We start from the raw sequence: 20,375 nt of genomic DNA on the forward strand, positions 1-20,375 counted from the left end.
GTGATGCCTTCAATGCTTGGAAATCGCGCTGACACCACTGTATCGACGCAGAAGGAGAATATTTTGAAAGTATTTAAGGAATTGTAACTATTGGTTCAATAAATTTTTTTAAATCGACTCAGTCTTATCCCTTTCCGGACAAACCCTGTACAATGTTTATGCCAAATCAAGCAATAATATTGAACAAGAAAAATTATGCAACAGATCTGGTAACCTACTAAATACTCAAATGCAATTGCATAAAGTGTACAGCCATACCAGACACATAAGAACAAACCCGAATACCAAACATGCAAGGACGAAAGTTGRGCGCTAACGTCTAGTCCAACGCTCATAATTGCACTCAAACGAGTTGAGTGAGCACCGAGAGAGCGCGCGCAGCAAGGTAACAGGGACCTACATTCACAACTAAGCGCCAAGCAACAAACATCAACAAATGTCTGACAGCCAGAGAGCGTGGAGAGCCGCACAAAGCCGAAGTCTTGACAGCAGCAACAACGTCGAGCAAACAGAGTATGCAAAGAATAGTGGTAAATGGGAAGTAGTAGCGCTAAAAGAGTAACCAAGGCATGGTACTGCTGTTGTTGGCAGTGTGGTTGTGTGGGCTGTGGATGGCTCGTAAAGTTTCGTATAGGCAACAACGAAGTGGATCGCTAAAAGCGAAAAGTGTGCCATACATATTATCAAGTACACGCACATGCACACATTCCGATGTATACCGATGTTTGTGCGAATATATCCTGGTAAACCATGTATGTACTTAAATGTATGTGTATTTGGACAACGAAATGTGCTGGCACACAAAGTTTGACAACAGTATGGCTTTGAACACGAAACCGTTAACAACGACAGTGCGCCTAAAGAATTAAAAAAGACAAAAAAACCAAAGAAACACAACGACACCCATATGAAAACAGGAAACACACACACACACACATTCAAATATCAAGCAGGCGAATGAACTAACTCGCGTTTAACAATAGTAAACAAAACAAAATCACAGAGTTCGAGTGAAGGAAATACTACCTTTTCGCACATATGCAAAGTGGCAAGCATAACACAAAATAGTAACATTTACCGTTGCTGTGTGGGTGCCTGTATGTGTACATGTGGCTGAAGGCAACGCGTACGACGAGTACATTGTGCTGAACTCAACGCTACTTCAGTTCTGTGCTGTGCAGTTCACGGTAATACGGGATAAACCAGTTGATTTTGAATTTGAATTGAGATGCGTGCGTTTTGTGGGTGTTGGATTTAAGCGCTTACATAGCCAATTAAGCTTGGATGCTGTGTGGCTTAAGAAGTAATCAGCAGCGCACAATGTCGCATTTAAAGTTGCTGTGTTACTTACTTAGCGTAAATTTTGCATTAAAATAGTGGGATCAAAGCTGTAGATGAAAAAAAAAAAAATACAAACAAACTGAAAAGTAATTTGGAACGCAAGAAAAAGTGTATTTGTGCCGAAAAGGTCGCTGGGCGAGAATAATAAATATTTATTTGTGCTTATTTTAGGCGCTCTGGCCTGTGTGTTTCAACCTCAGAATATGCTTTTGGCATATTAATTGGTATTAAGTGATATTTTGTTTTTTGTTTTTTTTTTTGTTTTTTTCGTGCACTTAATTACGGTATAACCACATTTGGCAGCGCTTTTTTCACTCGACTGTGACCCATTGCCCGAGAAAAAGTGTTTATTACGCATACACAAGTAACTGTGTGTATATTTGTGTGTGTGTTKGTTTGTGTAYGTGTGTGGTATATATGCTAGTTGTTATTAAATATTTTCAAAGTTATGCGACAATGGTCCCATGACCCTTTTTAGTTTAATGCCTCGTTTTCGTTTTTCTAAAATACCCATTCTTATATATGTACATACATAACTGTGTTTATGTACGCACATATGTATGTATGTACGTACTTTTATTTATAATTCACTAAGGCATCACAATTGTAGTCCTGTAATTCGGAACATTTGTGCCATTACATTTTATTGGCTGTACGCTGAACACATATGTATGAGTGTGTGTGTTTGCTGCTGTTGTCATTCATTCATTGAGTTTGTCTGGAGACAAAACTTGCGACGCCGTCATCATTGTCGTAAAGAGAATAGAAAGAAATTAAAGCATAATGGAAAAAAGGCTCAAAAAAAAAAAAAAAAGAAACACACACACATACAAACACACTTGCAAAAGCCAAAGGTATAAATTGAATGTTATAAATTTAGTCAGAAAGTTAGTAACAGCAGCGACAGTATCTAGTGAGTTCCTCCAAAGCTTTCACATATCGGTGCGCAGTGGCACGCAGCGCGCATTCAAACGTAATGGTTGTCCGTACGCACTCTTTGTGTCAGATAAATATCCCAGTCATATATTGTCGCCTTGTTGTCTGCTACTGAACTTTTTATGGCTCCATCGGCTATCGTAAACGTTGCTGTTGTTATTGTTGTTGAACTCCCTGTATTGTTTTGTGTGTGTGTTTGTGGCTGCTGTCTCTTATACACATCTAGATGTGTATAAGAGACAGGTCATATATTGTCGCCTTGTTGTCTGCTACTGAACTTTTTATGGCTCCATCGGCTATCGTAAACGTTGCTGTTGTTATTGTTGTTGAACTCCCTGTATTGTTTTGTGTGTGTGTTTGTGGCTGTTCTTGTATGTTTGTTAGCCTTTTGATAATGTGGCAAGGTTGAGCTTGTCAAGCTGCTACTTAACGGTAACAATTACAACTGCGCTATTTGGGCATCGTAAATATTTGTTGTAAGTCTTGTGCATACAAAAACACATACAAACACCCACACAAATACGTAATATATAGCGTTGTATTTGGCAATGTTGGTAGATTTGTGGCAAAAATAGCACTTAAGTAAGCGGATAATTTCGACACTGATTGCGGATTGCGTTTGATTGCAGTAATTGATTCTAATGTCGTGTATATAATAAAATTCATACTCGTAATTACATATATATACCTGTTTGTATGTACACATAAAGCTCTGTAGTGAAACGCTCACAAATGCATACACATACATATACATACATCACAAACAGTTGCAGCTGCAGTTGCATTAGTGCCTAGATGTGTTTCATATACATGTGTATGGTATAATTTCATAAACACACCTCCACAAACACCTACACGGCCAGCGGCGCCTGCAACCTTGCAAACTGTGAAATTTTCGAGTTGCAACCTTCAAAACAAAACCGAAATTGGTTTTCAAGCCCTTTGCCTGTTACAATTTTTTATGCGCATAGCCGCCTACACACATACATACATATATAWAGTATGCATCTATTTATATGTCATTTGTTGGTGGAATTGCAAAATTAGGCGATGCCATTATACTTGGTTATACCGTATGTTGCACTGCAATAAATACGGTTACATACATACATGTGAACATAGATATGTTATATGACTGTTGTACATATGTACTCATCTGGACGGTGGCCTTAACGCGAATATCTGCACAAGGTCCCCAGGCAGAAAGTATAGCAGTGGACCTTGAGTTGTTTAACAGGCGGGAAAGGTTGTGCAATCTGCTCCGCTAGGCGGTAAATGCATTTCAATAACAACAATAATAATCCATTTCTCAGTTATCATTTCTTGAGCGCTCTCATTATTTAAATAAATAAATAGTAGTTTGTAAAATAAGATAAAAAATTGATATAAGGAAATTTAAAATGTTTTCAAACAAATAAAAAATAAATATCTATATAAATATTTTTAAAAATTTAATGAAGTTTTTAAGCTGCAAGTATTATTATCAAATTGTTCTATATTGAAGAATAGATTTTAAGTAAATTTATTTAAATCCAATTTATTATAGGAATTGTAATTTAAGCTGCTATAAAATTCTGTCTCTGTTTCAAAAAAATAAATAAACAAGAAAAAACGTGTTCTTCAGTTGCACCGAAAATATTATATAAAACTCTTTACAAAAAAAGCAATGCCTACAAACTAACAAATAATAACTATTTAAAAACCTTAAACAGAATTCAATAAGAAGGAAATAGTAATAGTTCGATAATTGAAGTGAGATACGAGGCAATTGATTGGATAAACAATTAAAAAAACACAAGTAAGAAAGGGCTAAGTTCGAGTGAAACTGAATATTATATATCCCAGAAGAATCATGCAATTACAGTTGAAATTCCCTAACTCAAATCCCCTTAATCGACAAAAAACTGTGAGTTAGAGAGACTTCGGCTTATGGAAGGAAATTTGACTTCTATTGTCAATTAAAGAGTTCGATTTATAGACGTTCGATATTTWTATACATATACATATATAACTCATGCTCTGACCTACATATTCGGCATAACGTTTATTAGAAACGCGAAAATCATTATACGTAGAATATTTGGGTTGGGGTAGAATTGCCCCGATTTTATCTATTTTTGCCGACACTAAATACTATTAATATGTTACATACTAATAAAATGTTCCCAGATATTCATTAAGCTACCTTACATTCCATACTCATACTGGAGTCAGTTGTTATAAATTTTGTTGTATGGGACCTAGGTCAAGTTTCTCCCAATTTTATCCATCTGAGGCACAATAATACTCTGTTAACAGTAAAGCTCGCGATCTCATTTTCATTGGAGTAACTCACATGTTGGCAGATATATGCGGTATAAAGGCACCTGGAAGTTCGAAAGTCGTTATATTAGGTATGACGGAAGTATTGACCCCTTTATAAGTGTGGAAATATTTTCTCCGTTATAATAATTGCTTCTTGATTTGTACACTGGAAAGGAAAGAATCAGATGGAATTGAAAATTGTTCTAAGGGACCGATTTCACCCATTTTCGCATATTACGTACCGAATATATTAAGTCTAATAAATATAATTTTAAGATTCCACAAAGTACCATTTTTTAAAACTTCTTGGTTTGGTAATAAAATTATTTAATTATATTTATTTCAAATAGGTGGCAACTCCTTTTAATAAATATTTTCTAAATCTTACTGAAACCACTTAATTTGGGTGCCAAAATTTTATTTTTCTTTATAAATTATTTTCCTTAAGTTTTTAACTCCTAGTCCTATTATAGCATGTGAAAGTTTAGAATTCTAACGTATTTAATGAGTTATCTCATTTTTAGTAGTTTTTTTATAATCGTTATTTAGGGTGTGGGTACGGTTATCATCCAATTTTATTAATTTTCATAGTCCCAGARGATGTGCCAAAGAGATGTACCCTGAGCGAAATATGTTAATTTTTCTTTAGTCATTTGACACTGTTTAGTAATCTATACTGAAACTTATTACCTCGAACATACTCGAGATTAAGTTGAAACAAAAGTATGTACCACTCTGGATTTTTTTCATATATATCCTATGTCACAACAGCAAAACCGCTATAGTGGAAAACTCTGTAAGATAAGTGTTCAGATTTCTGCTGATGGAAATTTATTTCATTTAAGAATATACATATAGTATATATTTATATCATATTCAAATGTCACTGAGTTGGAAATCATTATTTTTCTAATATAGTTATATTTTCACTTTCCTCCCGCAGATCAGCTCAACTATGGTAGCATCGGCCGATCCACAAAATATTCTGAAGAAACTACAAAAGTACAAACATTTAAATGGTACGAATTTGTTGAAACCTCTCCGCAATAGAACACCAATCTCCACATCGAAATATGACAGCAGCAATCAGAAAGCAACAATCGGCGCGAGTCTACAACTCGTACGAGAGAACAATGATATCGAGCCCACTGCAATACCGAATGCGACCGACTTAGCCGAGCAGCGCGTTAATATCACAAATAATTTTTTAGATTTACTACTAAATCCCGAATATGTTGAGCAATTCACCGAAATGAATAACGATCTATTGCACGTCTCAAATGAGACGGCGACCAATGACGTGAAAATGTCGGTATCGCCACTCAATGCAAACATCATCATGTCACCTGCCGCGCTCACAACTCTTTACACAAAAAACGAAACAGTCTTACAACAAAATGCACCGCCCAGTAATCTGGTAATGGATACATTGTTGGGTTCGGTTATGACGACCGCCACCGCCACGGTGACCGGTTCGCCGAATGCGATTAGAACTGAAGACCTGCTACTCGATCGTTTGCCAGCAGATGTGCAGAGTGGTGCAACTTTAACGAGCTTTTATGCCAATCTTTTGGCAGATATATCACCATCCTCCACTTTCACCGCCGCCGTCGAAACAATGTCGACGCCAACWGTATTGCTGCCGACTGCTGATAATGATACGGTCTATTGGGAGCATGGCGCGACTGACTTCGATGTGCTCTACCGCCACTCGCTGACAATGACAATTGTTTATTGCTTTGCTTATATTATTGTCTTTCTGGTTGGCTTGGTTGGCAATAGCTTTGTGATTGCCGTTGTATTACGGGCGCCACGAATGCGTACGGTCACCAATTATTTTATTGTCAACTTGGCGATTGCTGATATATTGGTAATTGTGTTTTGCTTGCCCGCCACGTTGATGAGCAACATTTTTGTGCGTGAGTATATTTCATATTTTTCTCATCTCATTATAAATTCAATTACTTTTTCCTATGATAAAAGCTAGTTGTCGGAAAATGTTTCATATAGTCGTAAATAAAAAAATTTGATTATGACTTGGAGTTACACAATTATTAAAGTAGTATAACAACCAAAGAAGCAATTAAATTATTTATTCTCGGAAAAYATAACTTTTTCCGCGGCTTCACTTGCTTAGAATTGCTTAAACTAGTATCAAAATTCATTAAAAAAAAAACAAATTATTTATTATGTAATACTATACCGCGACTAACATCTTCGTGGTGATGGTAAATTAGGAAAACTCAATATTGCCTGATTTACTCTTTCGATGCTTTTTAAACATAATATATATCACTTGATCAAATTTGACACGGACTAGTTTAGTACAATCCTCATATGTCAATCAGAGCGCATTTTGGCAGCCGTTTGTTTACAATACGAAAAGTTTGTATGGCCTTAGGATACAAAATTTAACAGTGAGTTTGCTTGAAATGTTTTCAATTGAATTGCATCTACGGAAAGATTGCAACTGTTGAAGAAAGCATGCAGTAAAAGTCGTGAAGTTACCTCATGCCTCACCATGATGGGACGTGATTTTTTATTTGACGTGGAAACTATCCAACTATATAGGGAATGGTGCTCCAAAATTGTGCCAACATAGGCTATCCCATCCAAGACTTATAACAATGTATAGAAAATTTAATAACATATAATCGTTAGCGTGCTTGTATTAGCTCCGGACGCTAGTGAAAATGTAGTTTTCTATTATCAGTTTGTGTGAAATATGATTATATGGTATACACGGTCTCTAACAAAAAGTTAATCATACGCCATGTTGAGCAAATTACTTTGTCAGGAGGACTACTTTACGAAAAAAAAAAGATTTATAACTTTATGTAAGTGAGTCAAAAAAAAAAAGTTCAGAAAACGTGCGTTGCGAGCGTCGGTACCTTATGGTACATTACATTGAAAATCAATTGTTATCTTAAAGAAACTAATATACTGATATTCACACTTGTGTCAATGACTTTAAGGCTCTCCACTACAACCGTAAAGAACTTTTCCTTAACAATAGTTGTTTAGCCTTAAACGGTTTCAAGCAACAAAATTAAATTTTCGCAAGTAATGCTAGAGGTTGTAGCGCCTACATACAAATAAAAGCAAGTTTATTTGTCTCTTCATAAAAAATAACAGAGTGAAATTTGCTGTTTCACAATATAAAAAAAAAATGATTGATTCGCTTTATTTCGGTAAATGCATAAAAAGTTAACTACTTAAACATTAATGAGCTTTAATGACTCTTGCAGTTTATTTTCGACAACGTTATTTAATGGAAGCTTTTTTCTGATGTGTAAAAATAGACATTAGCCAAATATATATAGCAGACAAAAAAAAAAAAAAAATTTAAGGTTAGATAATCGCCACGTAACACTTAATGCCAGTGATTTGCTTTATAATTGGAATTGCGGCAAGAAAAGTACCGCATTAAAGTACATGTACATACACATAAATGATAAGTATACATATGTGTACGTACTTATGTATATGTATACATATTTTCAGCAGTATTTACAAACACTTGATATCAATCCCATGTCCTTCAACAATAATGACAGGCAAAGTTATAAATAAGACTTACATAGCATTGCTTCTGTTCTAAAAGAAATAATACAAAGTTGGTTGGCAAATACATACCCACACACATCTACAAATATCCGCTCATACATATGTATATTCTAAGTATTACGTAGTCTTAATAAGATCATCGTCATGCAAACACTTGAATTGCACACATCTGTGCATAGTTAAGCATTAAAATTAAGTACTTATGTCTTTGCATATTTTTCAATTTTACGTTTCATTACACATTTTCGGGGTACTTCAAAGCCGCATTATTTATATTTTGCTGCTTTCGTCATGCGAATTCCATTTTGAAACCAAAAATTTTTGTAATCTTTAACCACACATGCACACAGGCGTATAATCACACAATRCCAAAGTTATTGCTTTTATGTATAAGTTTGGTATACTTCGGCATAACCCGTTAGGAGATGCTCTTGTATAGAACTAGTTCATTTACAGAGGATTAGGAACCAAAATAAGACTATAGAAATTTCTATAGACTGAAAAAAAAAATATTAAGTTTGCCAAGAAGTTTGTAAGTCCTAGCAGGAAACGACGGAAGTATTATAAAGTATAAAAGGTAAGCGTAACGGGAGAGTCAATTTAGTCCATATATGAAAATTTTTATTTGACAAGATATCTTAAGGAAATTTGACATATTTCATTGTGCAAAACAATGCTCAAAACTTCAAACATATTATTCAGGTTGGAACGCTATAGCATATACATAGGTGTCATTAAAGATAAAGATCTCATTTCCTTATTAAATAAATTTAAGTCATTTTGAAGGTTGTTTTTATCAAAACTTTTGGTCGTTTACAACTTCCTAATAAATAAATTAAAATTATTGTACTTCTCTTAGTTGTATCCAGCTCTGGGAATTTTTTGATAAAAAAATTTTGTCTAAATTTGAAAATTTTATTAAAAATACTTTGTTTAAAAATAAAATTTTCAATTTTGATCACAATTTTAATCATGAAATTCCAAAGTTGGAATCAAAAATTGATAATCTAATTTTTAATYCCAAAATTTGAAATATCCCAAAATCGGAGTGATTAAAAAAAAGATTTGAACTAAAACCACGAAGTTTGTAACACCCAGAAGGAAGGGCCGGAGACTCTATAAAGTATATATATAAATGATCAGTATGTCGAGCTGAGTCGATTTTGCCATGTCCGTCTGTCTGTATATATACGAACWAGTCCCTCAGCTTTTAAGATATCGTTTTGAAATTTTGCAAACGTCATTTTCTTTTCAAGAAGCTGCTCATTCCATATCCGACCACTATAACATATAACTGCCATACAAACTGAACGATCGGAATCAAGTTCTTGTATGGAGAATTTGCAYATTTCACACAAAATTTCCACAAAAGTTGGCACAGGTTATTTTCTAAAGCAAAAATGTAATCTCCGAAGAAATTGTTCAAATCGGTTAGCTATAGCATATGTGTAGCYGCCATACAAACTGAACGACCGAAATCAAGTTCTTGTATGGAAAACTTTCACATTTGACAAGATACATATATTCATGAAATTTGGTATAGATTATTTTCTGAGCCAACAACGTAATCTCCGAAGAAATTGTTTAGATCGGTTAACTTAGCATATAGCTGCCATACAAACTGAACAATCGGAATCAAGCTCTTGTATGGAAAACTRTCACATTTGACAAGATATATTCACGAAATTTCGTATAGATTATTTTTTGACGCAACAATGTAATTTCCGAAGAAATTGTTCAGATTGGATTACTATAGCATATAGCTGCCATACAAACTGAATGATCGAAATCAAATGCTTGCATGGGAAACTTCCTCATTTGAAGATATATCTTCACGAAATTTGATATGAGGTATTTTTTTATAGAAATAATGTAATATCAGAAGAAATTATTCAGATCGGCCCACTATAGCATAGAGCTGCCATACAAACCGAACGATAGGAATCAAAGGCCTGTATGGAAAACTTTGGCATTTTGGTATCTTCACGAAATTTGGCATGGATTACTRCTTAAGGTAACAATATAATCTCCATAAAAATTGTTCAGAACGGATTACTCTAGCATATAGCTTCCATACAAACTGAACACATAGTTACTCACAGAAATGCACCTCTGAATGGTATTTAGCTTCTGTGCAACCGAAGTKAACGTTTTTTCTTGTTTTAATGTATGATTATAATTGCTCGGAGATTCTCTACCGGGTGGCAGTGTGTGTATATGAGTATACTTCCATATGTACATTTATATCTAAGTATTGACATACATACATATACATATGTGTATCCACTCTAAGTGAATGAGCAGTCGCCACAAATGGCGGGTTAGTCAATGCTGGCGTGGCATTTGCCTAGACCGACTTCAAAATTAAGATGCTAATACACACTCTCAGATACATCCATACATTAGTACAAAGAATATTTTGTGTCACTGATAGAATGTGCGCTGAATTGGAGTTTTGCATGTACTGATTTCGTAATTTTATCTTTGCYTATACAGTTTGTTGGTTATTGAATTTCAAAGGCTCAGCGCTAATAGTGCCTATAGTAATCTTGCAGCGTTTCAATAGTGATTATAATGGCAAATATATACAATTTTTATGTGTATGTGGCGCCTACATACATGTAAATATGTTTGTGTACAGAGCACATAACGCTTAAGTTTTCTCATATCATAAATGCCAGCGTACCTTGGTTTTGTCTAATATGCCGCACACACACACACTTTTGGTAAATGTAGACAGTATTGGTCTGCATGTTTGTATAGTTTAGTGTTTGTTGTGGTAAGCTAAAGCTTGCGAAAACAAAAACAAAACAGCAAGAGCCGAGCGCCATTCAAAGGATCATCGACACAGTACTGACCTAATTTCACATGTTCCACCATGTACCACACACATACATATGTACGTATGTATATGAGGCGAAAGTTTATTTGTTCTACATTACGCTTTATTTGCTTTGAAAAAGTTGTCGGGGTCTGTACTCACTCAAAAACACACGCGTATCTACATACATACGTATCGTAGCACATTGTTTACCCACTCATTCATGTACCGTTTCACAACGCCTAGCAGGAGCAAACATTTGTGGCAATCTGTGGGTCTGAGTCTAATTTTTGTGGGTCAATTGGGTGAGCAGAATATATTCAACACTTTACCGAGTTCAAGTGTCGGCGCTATGTACATTCATGCCACGTACATACATATGTTTCTTGTATGTATTTGAGGAATGGTGGGTATTTAGACGCCTGCAGCGAAAGAAGGTGTGGTGAGTAGTACAGAGGCAACTCAGTACCATTGCTGGACAGTGTTGGGTCGATAGTTTTCAGGTGATGATAAATGAGATTCCATTTATGTGTGTATGTGTCTACTCGTGTGTGTTGATATGAAAGTTCTCGTTCACTACCATATTGCCCCTGATCCGTATACATACATACATACATACATATATGTACGGAATGTTGACAGAACAGCAGGCAGCCGAAGGCTAAGTCGCAGACGATGGTTGATTTGCATGAACCATGGGTGGTGGGTTAAATGAGGCAATCAGGCTCGGTCGAGAGTGTATCATATGCAGACTTATTTGTGCGGTTAATAGATTTTAACAACGATTCCAACAAATGTTTATTGCCCTCTTTACAATTTTAAGTAAATCATTTGCATGCGAATTGATGTGCAATGTATGTATGTATTATATAATATACTCGTAAATACATATGTTTATTCTACTCTAAATACGTACAATAGCTACAAATTTGAAATAAAACTTTTAATGTGTCAAACGCAGACAAATAAAATTCTCGATTAAYTGAATTTCCTTCACACAGATTTATTTCGTTTTAACTTTCGCTTTTTGATAACGCTAATTTCGTTGTTGTTTAGGGAAAATACAGTTACCACAGGCACTTTTATGCCCTGACCAGTATAATAAGTTTGAGAAAACGTTTGTAACACCTAAAAGGAAATGTTGTAGACCTTATATAGAATAAATATAACTGATCAGAGTAATGAACTGGGTTGATGGATCAAGTTCGGCTGTATGTTCGTCTACTACTGCAGTTTATGAGRTAAAAAATCAATGAAAACATTTTCTCTTCAAGAAGCTTCGTAATTAACGAATATAGCATATTGCTGCCATACATGTTCTTATGTGGGAAACTTTTTTATTAACAAGACATCTTCGTAAAATAAGTAAAAATTATCCAAGGCAACAAAATCTCCAAAGTAATTGTATAGATCGAACCACCCTATCATATAGCTATTATGCAAACTAACCGATCAAAATTGGCTATGTAGGAATTTTTTTTATTTGACAAGATATCTCAGTAAAGTTATTTGTTTTTACTTTTAAACTTTAAATTATAGAATATTTTTATTTAAAGGAAAACCAGCTCATTTAGTGCAAATTATTGTTATTATTTATAGATTAATTGTTTTCAAATAAATATTTTTGTAAAAGAAAAAWTTTTACATTTTAAATGAAACTCAATTACTACACTTTTCGGAATTTAATTCGAAGTCTGACTATATTTTTAATATTTAAGAAATTAAATTTGTTTAAGGGGTTATATGGGTCTCTAAAAAACAGCATCATTTCAACAATTTTTTCTCATATAAAAAAAGAAAAAATTTATTAAGATTGTTTGTTGTTAGGAACATACACTAAGAATTAAGAAATTCTGAAATTTTTGGAAAAAAATATTCTATGTTCGGGCATTGCAACGACATTTCCGGTGAGCTCTCGGAAAAAAGATGCACCTGCGTTGGTAGGATACAGGATAATTTAGATTAAAAAAAATACGTGTTTCAATTAAAGTCTTAATTTGGAACTTGGGCGAAATAAAAATAAAAACTGAAAAGGGGATTTTTGCAGACATATTTACAAAAAAATCAAAATTTCGCGACAAAGTCCAAGTCTTTAAGACTTCTACCTCCAAAATCTGTGTAAAATTTTAGGAACATCGGTTGAGTATTTCTCCAGAAATCTTGCCAATTTCGAGCAAAAAGTTAGCCTAGCTAGCCCCTAGCGCACAAGTTTTCAAGGCTGTATGGCAATATTCTAGAGGCGTTGTAGAATTTAATAARACAATAAAAAAACTCGAGTCTTGGAAYCTGTAAACCCATGTAACYCCTCATGAAACACTTGAATTAGACAGTTGAATTTAATATAGAACAAGAACTTATTTAAAACTAATCATTGTAAGAACTCTTATTTTGATTGCAAAAATACATTTTTGCAGGTGCTAGTTTCGTTTTAGAATTTTAAAAATATTAACTAGAAATTATCCATTATTTTTTATTTTTGAACTTTTTGCCAAAATTGCGTTACATAAAAATTAAAAATCGCTACAAATAAAAAGTATCCTGGGGATAAGAGAAACATCAAACCCTTTTTTCTACAACGAAATTTTGGGTTGTTCTACCTTGATTTCCTCTAGGTTGAACCTTAGGAAAGGTGCATTGTAATTTATATGTTGTTAAGTACAAAAAAAAAAGTAAAATAATTTAACATTTTTCTTTTAAAGTCGAAAGTCGAAAATATGAATAAAAATATTAAATAAGTTCAAAATTTCATGACTTCTTTCATTTTTTCTAAAATAAATCAAATCTGAAATATTCTTAACATTTCTTCTTGGTTAATTGATATACGTGGAATTAAAAACGAAGATTTCACTAGAATAATATAATATATCTAAAAAYTTTAAAAACATAAAAAATTTTGTTCATATTTCAATCACTAAAAAGAGACATGCCCCACATTTGTACTTCTAAAAATATGAAAATCTATATACAGTATCGGACAAAACACTAGAGAGAAGTTCTAGATTTTTTTTTTTTTTCTTACAATGCTATTTTTCTTCCGAATTGCTTTTTGTTTCTTGTTTTTAAATTTACAGCATTGAAGTTACATATTTTGTAATGTTTATCGCGATTTTTTTTAATTTTTCCGGTTTTGATATTTCTTTTATTTTCTCCTTTGCTAGTTTCTTTTTCTAACGGTATTGAGTTTGAATTAATTATACCACTATTTACTAACCATAATTTCTGTTCTGAATTTTTGCGAAAATACGTTATTATTTATTTAAATTTTTTTTACAAAAAAAGTAATGGCTCTAAATAAATTCGGTGATGCACTCCGAGCACTTGTTATTGATGATTATATATTACGGAACTTCTCAACAAGAAATGTCTATAAAATACAGAATTCGCAAGTAATTAATCTCACGAATAATTTCGACCTTTATTAGGAACAGAACTGTCGAAGTAGTGCATCGTGGACGCYGACCAAGAAACTTATGAAAAAAACTGAATGTTCAATTATAAGAGAGGTAAAAAATATCCATTTTAAAGCGCTCCTCAATTGGTAAATGAGCTTGGGTTATACGAATTTACTCAAGAACGTTCGCTCATCGCCTAAATATCGCTGATTTACACAGTTACCGACCAGAGAAGAAACCGCTTATTAGAAAACTCAACCAACTAAAACGATTGTGTTCGCAAAAATCATCTACAATGGTCAAAAAGCAWGTGAAAAACTGTTCTGTTTAGTGATGAGTCCAAATTTAATTTAGTAGAAAGAGATGGCGTGAGTTTCGTTTGAAGTCCACGAAACAAGCGTCTTAAAAGTTTCTACTCGTATTGTCTAAAAATAGTCAAACATAGTTTCTATGTAATGGTCTGGGAATGCTTTTCTGGGTCTGGTTTGGGCCCGCTTCATCGTATTAATGGTAGCATGGATCGGTACATTTACAGAGACATTATGGAATCCGTAATTTTCCCACATACTGAATGGGAAATGCCACTTAAGTAGGTCTTCCACCAGGACAACGACGAACGACGATGCATATGGCATAGATCTTAAAATCGTGGTTATAGAGGAATAAAGTGGATGTAATGGAGTGGCCTTTATTACAAAAAAAAAAAGAATTTATCGCAGTAATGTGACAAATACTGATCAGTTTCAAAAGGCCCTGGAGGCATGGAGAAATATACCCCAAAGCATAGTGGATAACCTCATAGCTTTAATASCGCTGCGATGCAAAGCTGTTATTGAGAATAATGAGTTTTCTACAAAATACTAAGTTTTTTTGATTTTATTAAAAATATTGAACCGTTTTCATTGASTTGCAATTGAATATAGGTGTTATATCGATTTTTTATATATATTAAACAAATAAACTGAAAATATTATTAAATTTGCTTTGTTTACCTTAATTAATATCCAATATTTAAAATAAAATTAAAATAGTAAGTCTCCGGAAATTATTTTCTGTGTAATCGACAATATTTTCATTATCATATTTCAGTTGCAAATGTTTTGCCCGATACTGTAAACAAAATAAAGTAGTTACACCATTTATAACTCAAGAACGGCTGAACCGATTTGGCTTTTATTCAATAATAAAAACAATAAAAAACAACCTCACATCTATATACATATATATATATGTTTACAAAAGAATGTTTTTTTTTCATTTCTTTCCACGCCTGAGAACCGGTTCAGCATGTGCAATTCACTAGAATAACTGTCGAGTGGACTACAATGGGAAATGATGGAGATTTGTTTCTATTGTCACACACCGACGCAAAAGTTCGGTTTTATTACGATTRAAGAGCACTCAGACACTCCTCAGAATCAGTTATTCGTTGTTTTTGTGGGATTATGAATTTGCGAGGCAAAGTTTTCGCCTCTTTAGAGCATCAATGTCGTCGGTGCTCGTTTCGCTTGTTTCCAGCTTAGCATATACCTTTTCACCRGTGGATTTCCCTGAGCCCAAAAACAACAGTATTTTCCCTCAAAAAGCAATGCCTTTTAACACACGGAATGCTTTATGATCCTATTTTTTGTAAACTAACACAATTTGCTGCACAGAAACGCTATATCTCATTAACTAATAGTTATAATCCAACTATTAGAAATGATATAGATGGTAGTAGTAGTATTATATATGTATATGTATGTGTGTATCAGCCACAGTGAAGCGTAGACRGGACCTCTAGTAAGTTATAAATAAGAAATCAATGYTCTAGTTTCATTTTTTATTAAWACATTTGTACATACATACATACATTTTTTGAATAATTTCACACACACACACATAAATGGCGTTATGTGATTGAGGCTTGAAAACGTTGTAAAAATCATACAAGCAAGGGAGTTTGACAGCCCATCGTACTATTTAACGTCTGAGCGATTAGTTACTCCTTTCTCCGCTCACATGCTTGTTAATGCACTGAGTTTGACAGTCCGCRAATGTAAAATAACTGTTAAACCGCCGCAAGCATACACCTATACATATGTACACAGACATTGATGAATGTAGTAAATGCCTATAAATTGCAAAATTGCATAAAGAAGCGAGTAACAATGACGAGCAGACTTGTACTCAGACGCGACAGCCGTTTTGTTGATAGCTGAYGACTATTATTTTATGGCTCCGATGGTAAATGGTAAATGTTCGGAGGTCAAATCCASTGCAGGCAGGCAGTTGTTGATAGTAGCCGGTTTGACACCGAAGGTCTTTTGGTAACGGCAAAAGTGATAGGAACTTACTTTCCTGCTGCAGCGGCGGCGTTGGTAAACGTCGTTTACCAATATATAAGGGGGTATATATATAAATATGTACATATAGATATGTCAGAGTATGTATGTACATATGCGCGAAAGTGGGTTGGCATTTACGAGCATTGAAAGCAATGAAAATGTACGCGAATGATAGCGTGCTCAATGAGAAATGAAATTAAGAAAGTGGGGGATCCTCCCTAAAACACTTACTTCCCTGCAGTTATGCACACACGTATTAACCGAGGGCGGTGTGAAAACAATGTTGCACCTCCATCAACTACCGCCCACCGAACAGAATCAGGTATATTTTTTAMCCACACTCGCCACATACAAGTGAAGAACGTCCAACTTGCTGCTTCTGGGCGGCAGCTGTCTGCAAAGAGCCTCTTGGAATGCGTCACTCAAACCACAAAATCACTATCAGCACGTACACTAGTGTACGCAAGCGTGTGTATGTGTGTGTGCGCAAGTGTGTCTGTGGTAAGCAGCAAGAAGGCGTGTGCTGCAGCAATAGTTATTTGCGACRGCGTGACAGACGGTATKGCGGGCAGGTGAATGGTTATATTGGTGAATYCAAGGCTATTTGCGGCTGGTTAAATTGACCTAAATATTTTGCTCAATGACCTAATCGTCAGGGTTATTCGCGTTGCAACTGCTATTGTCGATGCAACCCGGCAGTGCAATAACAATCACTTTCATGTTTATGTCAACATTGACAGCAATGTCGGCGATTTTATAGTCGTATTGCACACATAGACATCCATACAAACAGATGTAGTCGTATCAGTTCCTAAAACATGACTGTAGTATATATATATAAGTAATATAATTAAGGGTATGTGTTTCACTTAAAATAACTCTTAAAACCAAACTCTTAAACAAAAAGTGTGTGAGTCTATGCTAAYTTATCTGTTAAATGCATCAAACTCACAAACCGGCATTCACAATGGCCGTAGCTGTAATATTTTCTTGCAAGTCCACAATTATTTATTAACAATATTTTTTGAWATAATGGTTTACTAGTATCAGGCAATTGTTATTAAAATTGTGTTGCAGCACTGTCTTGAAGAAAACAAAAGATTTAATCATTTTGAATCTCCACGRGCGCGGAAAAATGAAGAATAACTCAAAAAATATTAATGAAATATAGTACTGAACTCTATCTTCGAAAAATTCTTAACCTATTCTCTTTATTTCGATTTGAAAGCGCAAAAGAAATGTCTCTATAATGTAATAATTATATAATGATCGTATCAAACCTGTGATATGACAGTTTTCTGCTGGGATTAACTCTAACTCATATACAAATAAATAAAAAAAAATTATAATTTTATTTTTTAAATTTCGTAGGGACGTTGTACATAAGAATATATACTCGATGGGATCTAAAGGATTTGGTCCGATTCAACCCATTTCTGACATACAGACATATCATTATAATAGAAATATTATCCCTCAATTTCAGTTATATATATCACACCTTGACCGACATTTTCGATCAAAAGTGAATTATAGGTACCGGGCTCTAAATATACGGTACATAGGGGCTTGAACTTTTATTGGATTTAAACAATTTTTGGTCAYAATGTGGCACGTATTAAAGACRTCATTCCTGAAAAGATTTATTCCCTTATATTAATTCCTTYTTGATTTGTATACTGGAAACTGAACGATTGAAGTGAAATTTAAAATTTTGCTATATGGGAAGTAGACGTGCCACGCCCATCGCCACGCCCATCTTGGTGAAATTTAATGTCTCTGGCGTATTTGGTTATTGATTTATCGCGCTTTTAGTAGTTTTTAACAGTATCGTTATATGGGGAGTGAGCGGGGTTATCCTGAAATTTCATCCACACACTCTCGGTAGAAGTTCTTATAATATTCGTGCTGAGCGAATTAAGTTGTTGTAGCTTTAGTGGTTTATGAGATATGTACATTAAACTTTTTAGAGTGCGGGGCCACGCCCACTTTTTCAAAAAACTGTGCCCACAGATGCCCCTTGCTACTACGATCSTCTGTATCAAATTGCAGCCTGATATATTAATTTTYAATGACGATTTGTGGGAGTGGAAGTGGTCCCAATGTGCCCATTTTTGTACTAAGGAAGCAGTGTACCAAATATTTCGTTATCTCAATTTTTACTCAAGTTACAGCTTGCATGGACGGACGGAGGGAGACACAGGCAGTCAACCGGATTTCAACTTTTCTCGTCTTCCTATACATATATAACCTGATATCTATCTYGCTTAGTTTTAGGTGATACGTACAATCGTTAGGTGAACAAAACTATAATACTACTCTGTGACAACTTGTTGCAAGAGTATAAARATTTAGTCGAAGTAAATTGCTTTAAATAGAAGTGATAGATTTATATTATTATCAAACAATAATTAATCTTAAAGTATACCTTAAAGTCATCATGAACAAGTAAGGAAGGGCTAAGTTCGGGTGTCACCGAACATTTTATACTCTCGCATGATAAAGTGATACCCGAGATTTCAGGCGTGGTTGTGAACCGATTTCACCCATATTTGGTACATGTCATCACGGTGTTAAGAAAATATTATATACCGAATTTCATTGAAATCGGTCGAGTACTTCCTGAGATATGGTTTTTGGTCCATAAGTGGGCGACGCCACGCCCATTTACAATTTTTAAAAAAAGCCTGGATGAAGCTTCCTTCTGACATTTCTTCCGTAAAATTTAGTGTTTCTGGCGTTTTAGTGATTTTCAACATAACATTTGTATCGGAGGTGGGGGTGGTTATTATCCGATTTCTTCCATTTTTGAACTGTATATGGAAACGACTCTGTACAGTTTGGTTGACATAGGTATAGTAATTTTCGAGATATGTACAAAAAAGGTAGTAGGGGGCGGGGCCACGCCCACTTTTCCAAAAAAAATCACAATAGACAGACATACGGATTTAAACTCTACTCGTCACCCTGATCACTTTGGTATATATAACCCTATATCTTACAAACAACCGTTATGTGAACAAAACTATAATACTCTCTTTAGCAACTTTGTTGCGAGAGTATAAAAAGTGTATTAAAGTCGAACAAGAATTAAAGGAGCTTTTATAATAATGAGATTCCCAACATGTGTTGAGTTCATATTCGTCCTAAACCAAACTCATTGTTTCGCGCGAATACACTCCACGTAATACGTTATCGATAAATAACATAAGAAATGATTGCTAATAAATTTATATTTGTCGTATATTGAAAGCTATGARCAAATTTGGTGTTATAACAATAATTGGAAGAACCCCATTGGTATATACAGATACGTACCTATCCACAGAAACAAATGGAGAAATGAAATAAGATTTGTGTGCGTGGAGCACGTGTGCGAAAAGGTTAATGGGGCGAATTTTCGGTTTCCGTTATAAAAATGCGAATTCAGATGCTTTGCTCATGTGGGCAATGAGGAAAGTCAATTAGAGTKTTTACTGTATTGCTCGTAAAAGTAAAAGCAAAAATCTTCCTCATAACAGGGGAAACGGAAAAATGTCGAGTTAAATGCCCGTAAGCATTTTTATGCTTAATAACTTTTGTCAACGACAATTATCACGTAGTCCCTGGTGCTGAAAACCAAAGTGGCTTTTATGAGTATGACTTTTTGGTTTTACTGTATTTAATAACAAGTAAGGAAGGGCTAAG

The 20,375-nt window shown here is 34.4% G+C and overlaps 1 protein-coding gene across 1 annotated transcript in view; it reads left to right on the plus strand.

Annotated features, from left to right (window-relative positions):
- Positions 1 to 957: 957 nt before the first annotated feature.
- The window catches only part of LOC108967589 (neuropeptide SIFamide receptor), a 29,230-nt gene continuing 9,812 nt past the window's right edge, over positions 958 to 20,375 (plus strand). Inside the window, exons 1-2 of the mRNA XM_018931111.1 lie at positions 958 to 1,187; positions 5,525 to 6,500. Coding sequence (XP_018786656.1) covers positions 5,537 to 6,500 — 964 coding nt within the window. The 5' untranslated portion in view covers positions 958 to 1,187; positions 5,525 to 5,536. The remainder of the gene's footprint in view (positions 1,188 to 5,524; positions 6,501 to 20,375) is intronic.

The sequence above is a fragment of the Bactrocera latifrons genome, unplaced genomic scaffold, assembly GCF_001853355.1.
Source record: "Bactrocera latifrons isolate USDA-ARS-PBARC rearing strain unplaced genomic scaffold, ASM185335v1 scaffold_191, whole genome shotgun sequence".
NCBI lineage: Eukaryota > Metazoa > Arthropoda > Insecta > Diptera > Tephritidae > Bactrocera > Bactrocera latifrons.